Raw genomic sequence first — 6484 nt, 5'->3', positions numbered from 1 at the left:
AAAGAACAAAGAAGATCGCTTAAATAACATTTTACTCATTACAGGATAGAAGCAAACCCATAGTGTATATGCAATCTCTACTCCATGCCCGCGAATGGGTCACCCTGCCTGCCACCTTATACGCCATGCCATTGAGAAACTGGTGATCGATGTCCAGGAGCAGGATTTACTGCATAACATTGACTGGATCATCCTACCTATTGCCAACCCCGATGGATATGAATTCACCCACACGAGCGTAAGTATCGTCATTTCCTTTCTGAAGAAGAATAGGTATATTATAAAATACGCAATATGCAAAATATACAAGACCTAATCCAGCGTACTGCCAGCAGCGGGGTAGGATCTAAGATGTCGCTGGTCAAAGTTAAAGAGGGAAATCCAACGGAATATCCGTCCGTTTCCAAAGTAAGAAAAAAATATGTTGTAAATGCTGGCTTAATAGTCAAAATGCAGAAGACATTCGCAACACAACAGCAGTTCACATTTCATTTTTTTTGTATTCCAGAGTCGTTACTGGCGCAAAAACCGTGCAACCGGCTTCATGGTCGGAAACATGTGCGCTGGTGTTGATCTCAACCGGTAATTTTGGCCACCACTGGTCTCAAGCATCCAGTGCCTCCGTATGCGCACAGACCAACCCCTATAGACATCCATTACAAGACGACTCGCGGTCGCCAGCCTTCCTAGTATTTGCACTGATATAAGCGCGGGCGCTCGCCGTGCCCGATCAGTATCGACCAAGTAACAGACCCGAAAGCAGCGCGTTTTTCGCACTAAAAAATTGGAAAAGGGTATTTTGATGCCTTAAAGATGTCCACCTGTAGTGTGAAATGGTGTGGAAAGGTAACAAGAAGCTCAAATTTAAAAACAGACGGCATTACATTCCACAAATAAGTCATATTTATAATTTATTCAGAGCCGGCATAGGTCAACTTACATTGGCCACTTACGCGTCAGTAGAGGGACAGTCATACTTCTGTCCCTTTTCATCTGGCGCGACTGCCCGCCGTCCTTGAAACGGCCAATCACAGCGCGCTTAACACATTCCCCGCCCGCTCCTCGCACCCCAAACACTGGTGACTCGTATCGCGAACAAAATATACAAGATTGCTACTCTATAGGAGGTTCTCTGTGAAAACAAGTTAGGACATAGAAATACAGTATAGTTATGGTGTACAAAGGCGAACTTAAATAACCAAAATAATGAGATAAATTAATGGAATATTTCGTGTGAATTGGGATATGTACGTTATAGAACAAGAAGTTGTTTTTCATCGAAACTCCATACATCTACCTCACACCTCAGCAGAAAGCTGGGGTTTTCTTTCTTTAAAAAAATCGTTCAAGATACAAGAAATCGAGAAGCAATCTTTGATAAAACTTTAAATCTCTCATAGGCAATATAAATAAACACACTCCGCACAAGTTAAATACGATCAAATCTTCCAAGTATAGAAATACAGCCTAAAAAAGACATCGAGCTATATTTTTCCATCTCTCGCCGAAAGAAAATTTATACCAGCCTTAGTTTACTCAGAACGAGTGTTAACGTAACTCACGATAAAATTCTTGTAACCTCGAACCCAAATTATCAGAGAAAAGCATTAAAGAACAAAATTGGTGTATCTATCAGATATTTTTGTAGATAATAATTCGTTGTTACGCCTTTGATGTGATATCGCAAATGTTGTGGGTTGAAGGAGAACGCTTTTAGGTGGGTGGTTTAGTGAGATATAGGAGGTATTGGAACCGAAAGCTTTCACAAAAGGCAAAGCTTACAGATATTGCCTGAATATGCTTTGAGTTCGTTACACCTAAAATATAATTATAATGACGTGTTGCGTTGTTTACGGGTAGTTGTTGAGTTCCTATGGCCACCTTCCAGCTCCATCATCAGGGTACGTATTAGCCGGGCCGGCATAAATGCTCACGAAACGAAACGCTCGTATTTCGTTGATATCTAGGTATCTCTATCGCTCGTGCGTATTGGCGGCGATAGAGTAACCATATATATTATGTAGTTTTTAAAAAGAAAATAGGAGAAACAAATCATTTACTTACAATTTTAGACAATGCTTTGAGCAAAATAACCCGTTTTTAAATGCAAATAACAAATGCACCTCAAATAGAAAAATCTGGAACTAAATGGTCGATGATATAAAACTAAACAAAACTTTAATTTCAATTACCGTTCATGTACAAACAAAACAAACAAACAAACAATACATTTATTTTCTAAATCTACATTACATAAAGCCTAAGTAATAATAGAAAAATAAACTATATAAGACCGGTCTGGCCTAGCGCGTAGTGACCCTGCCTGCGACGCCGCGGTCCCGGGTTCGAATCCCGGTAAGGGCATTTATTTGTGTGATGACCACAGATACTTGTTTTCTGAGTCATGGATGTTTTCTATGTATATAAGTATGTGTATATTATATATATCGTTGTCTGAGTACCTGCAACACAAGCCTTCTTGAGCTTACCGCGGGACTCAGTCGATCTGTGTAAGCGTGTAAGAATGTCCTATAATATTTATTTTATTTATAAGAGCTTCTTAGAATGTAAACAGTAGCCCTCACACTAGGTCTAGCCTGTATCGGCTGAGGACTGGGTTACCAACTGGGTGCGGAGAATACAGATCCTGATAATTTTACAGGCACTATAGGCAGTTTTATAACAATATTTAGTACATATACTTACCCTGCAATAAACAGATTACTAAAGTTTTATTTGAAAATATAAGGTATCGATTAGATGAAAGTTTTTTGTGCCAAAACAAAGCAGTGATACTTATTATTACAAGAAGCGGATTGTTAAGATATACTATATTATCTTTAATGAATAATAAATGATAATTATTAGATATTGATAAGATTATTTAACAATAAATAAGAAGAGGATGTGAACTTATCCTGTTCAGAAAAAGTAATTTGATTATCAACAATACTTTTAGAATAATTTAAGTAAACTTGAAGGTACTAGAATAGACATAGGTGTGGTCTACTTGAATACCGCAAAAGCTATTAGTAATGCATGAAAATCGAGTTTTCGAATGACAATAAAGTATGAATGCATTTCATATTTGTTACTTAAAAATAAAATTTACAAATTTAAACCTAGCTTATATTCTAATTAATTCTTAGATTAAATTTTATTGTTGTTAATTGTGATTATTTGTGATATTTTATGTGTGTACCTAAATTGTATGATCCCAGTTGGTCGAAATAAAGTGTTTTTTTTTTTTAATCTTGGCGCTTGGGTAAGGTGTTGCAGAGAGAACAAGATACCTACTTATGAGAGCAGAACAAACCTCTGATGATTCCAAATCTTCTTGACATAGTCTTCACCAACTTTCACACAATATTATACACCGTGTTTTTATTGAATTCCACTTCGGCATATAGTTAGGTCCATTATAGGAAACAGAATGACATATTGTCCCAGATTTGTAAGAACCTCTTTTTGACACATGACAGCGTCCACAAAACGTAAACTTGCGCATCCTAATGAAATTTTAAATAAAATCCTGTAATAACACAGAGAACCTCCTATAGAGTGGCAGTCTTGTATATTTGGTTCGCGATACGAGTCACCAGTGTTTGGGGTGCGAGGAGCGGGCGGGGAATGTGTTAAGCGCGCTGTGATTGGCCGTTTCATGACGCGGGCAGTCGCGCCAGATGAAAAGGGACAGAAGTATGACTGTCCCTCTACTGACGCGTAAGTGGCCAATGTAAGTTGACTCATGCCGGCTCTGAATAAATTATAAATATGACTTATTTGTGGAATGTAATGCCGTCTGTTTTTTAAATTGAGCTTCTTGTTACCTTTACGCATCACCATGCTTCACACTACGGGTGGACATCTTTAAGGCATCAAAATACCCTTTTCCAAGTTTTTTGTAAAAAAAAACGCAAGTTTCCTTTCCAGACCTGTTACTTGGTCGATACTCGATCGGGCACTGCGAGCGCCCGCGCTTATATCAGTGCAAATACTAGGAAGGCTGAAGGACCAGAGTCATCTTGCAGATGTCTATAGGGGTTGGTCTGTGTGTAATAATATTTAAAAAATTCAAGTACTTAATAGTTATTTGTTATACAAGGGGCAAAGTTGTATTTTAACGCCGAGTGTGGAATTGAAAAACGAGCAAGTGAAAGTGATTCTATAGTTGAACCACGAGCGAAGCGAGTGGTTCGAGAATAGAATCCTGAACTTGCGAGTTTTTTAACACACGAAAAGTAAAATACATTTGCACCCGAGTGTAACACAAAACTTTTTCCCCCTGACTATAGCGAGGAAACTACAACGCAAAAAATGCGTTTATCACTGCTTCCAGTAGTTCCACAGGTGGTAAATCATCTTTATTTCTAGATTCACCTACTTTTATTAATTTTAAAGCAGTTAATTTGACTTTATTCAAGGTCAAGTTACTTTACCCACTAGTGGATAAAATGCGTTTTTACCCATGGTATTAAAGGACAAAACACGTGTTTCCGAGCTAGTGAGGGGAAAAAACAATATTTCGCTTACTTTAAACATCTAACACATGTTACATTTTTGCAGATCTTCGTTAGTGAGTATTTTACGATATTAATTTATCACCCAGGATTTACTTATTATGTCATTTATCATTAATTTTTATTTTTCAACTAGTGCTGTCATTTCGATTCAAATGACATTTCACTAAGTTGATAGAAATCGTATATTATTTGTTTAAGCACCTCCTTGTACATAGGGCCTAATCGATTCAACCAATTCGAAATTAATCGTTAGATTTGGCAAACGATATGTCTTAGCCACATCGCAACATATTTCAAAACAAATGTGTCAAAAATGTGAACTCACAAATCTGGGACAATAGTTAGTTATCTTAAATTCGTATTTTTCTAAAAAAACCATACACCCGCGATAGATGTTACTTTAATTGCTGATTGAGAAACGGGCTTCAAAATTAACTCACACTAAGCAAGTGTCAAAACTATAACATGTCAATCGCATATCGAACACACAAAGCCCGTTTCTTAACAGCAATAAAATTGATGTTACATCTATCGCAGGTGTATGGTGTTTTTAAAAAAAGTTACGAATAAAAAAAACGAACTATGCTATTCTGTTTCCTATAATGGACCTAACTATATGCCGAAGTTAACGGAATTCAATAAAAACACGGTGTATAAGGTCAACCAGAGTATTTGCACTATTTGCGTCTCGTGGGACAACGACGAACGTAGGTTTCAAGAGTTCTAAAATGTTCCTGAATATATTTAAAAGACTTATTTAAACCAACAGACGCGCATACCGTGGTTGACTTTGGCTTTTTTTAGGGTTCCGTACCTCAAAGAGGAAAAACGGAACCCTTATAGGATCACTCGCGTGTCTGTCTGTCCCTCTGTCACAGCCGATTTCTCCGAAACTACTAGAGCGATTTACTTGAAATTTGGCACACGTATGTAAACCTGTGGCCCAAAGACGGACATTAATATAATTAAATGAAATTGAACGAAATTTAATCATAGGGGGCACTTTTGGGGGGTAAAATTGAAAATTAAAAATCAAAGTTATTAGAACTATATTGTGTTACATATCAAATGAAAGAGCATTTTATAAGCATCTCAAATATATTTTTTTTATAGTTTTTATTTTGGTAATTTAGAAGTAATTTAAGAAAATAAGCAAAAAATGACCATTCCCCCCCCCTTATCTCCGAAACTACTTAGCGTAAAATTTTCAAACAAATACACGAGATAGCCCTCTACCTGTAAATTACAGGAAACCCTATTAGAAATCTACAGTCAAGCGTAAGTCGGACTTAAGAGAAAAAACTCAAATTGAGATTTTCACTCACTGCCGCTGCAAGTACTTACTAAATGTTTTGAAATTTTGTGAGCGCCATGGACAGATAGAAAGAAATTCATTTCTGTTTAGAAATTGTTAAAAACTTTAATCATTTGCCGAAATGACTTAAGTTCCTACTAAAAAAGAGGCGCTTAAGACTGTTTAGAACTGCACTGACCATAATATTGCCCTAATAGGTCCAAAAAATGGTGTATATATACGAAAACAAAAAAATTGTGCCACCGACATTACCGACAACCAAAATCTGAAGTCTATTTGCTCTATCTCTTATAGTTTCCAAAATGTACTCAAATTTTTGAAAGTACAAATCTAGTGTACATTGCTATCACATGTCGTCAGGCGCTCATGACCTTTTTGTATGGAAATGTCGAAATCCGACTCGCACTTGACCGATTTTCATAGAAAGTTGTGTTTTATTATAGTTTTGAAGGAGGTTTCATGTTTTTAACTACCAACGCAAAAACGACGGAGTGTTATAATAGGCTAGTTTCCTATACTTAAAATAAAATATTTTATTCAGTGCACGAAATAAAGCATCACATAATTAGAAGAAAAATATGGACAGTAGTTATTTTTAAACATAATTTCTATTTAATAAGTCGAAGAGAAAGATATAAAGTAAATG

The 6484-nt window shown here is 36.6% G+C and overlaps 1 protein-coding gene across 1 annotated transcript; it reads left to right on the top strand.

Moving 5' to 3' along the window:
- The first annotated feature begins 79 nt into the window (after positions 1 to 79).
- On the top strand, positions 80 to 627 carry LOC125235766 (carboxypeptidase B-like). Its single transcript, XM_048142352.1, has 2 exons — positions 80 to 238; positions 509 to 627. The coding sequence occupies exons 1-2, from the start codon at positions 95 to 97 to the stop codon at positions 584 to 586; spliced, it is 222 nt and encodes a 73-aa protein (XP_047998309.1). The 5' UTR covers positions 80 to 94; the 3' UTR covers positions 587 to 627.
- The last annotated feature ends 5857 nt before the right edge of the window (positions 628 to 6484 follow it).

Source organism: Leguminivora glycinivorella, chromosome 18 (genome assembly GCF_023078275.1).
Source record: "Leguminivora glycinivorella isolate SPB_JAAS2020 chromosome 18, LegGlyc_1.1, whole genome shotgun sequence".
Lineage (NCBI taxonomy): Eukaryota > Metazoa > Arthropoda > Insecta > Lepidoptera > Tortricidae > Leguminivora > Leguminivora glycinivorella.
Note: the sequence above shows the minus strand (reverse complement) of the source record. Positions and strands in the feature narration are given on the sequence as shown.

What these genes read in the sequence shown, in the direction of transcription:
- LOC125235766 (XM_048142352.1), top strand. Translation starts at nt 95, where the DNA reads ATGGGTCACCCTGCCTGCCACCTTATACGCCATGCCATTGAGAAACTG. An exon ending in ATGAATTCACCCACACGAGC is followed by an intron (nt 239 to 508) that starts GTAAGTATCGTC and finishes TTTGTATTCCAG; the next exon opens with AGTCGTTACTGGCGCAAAAA.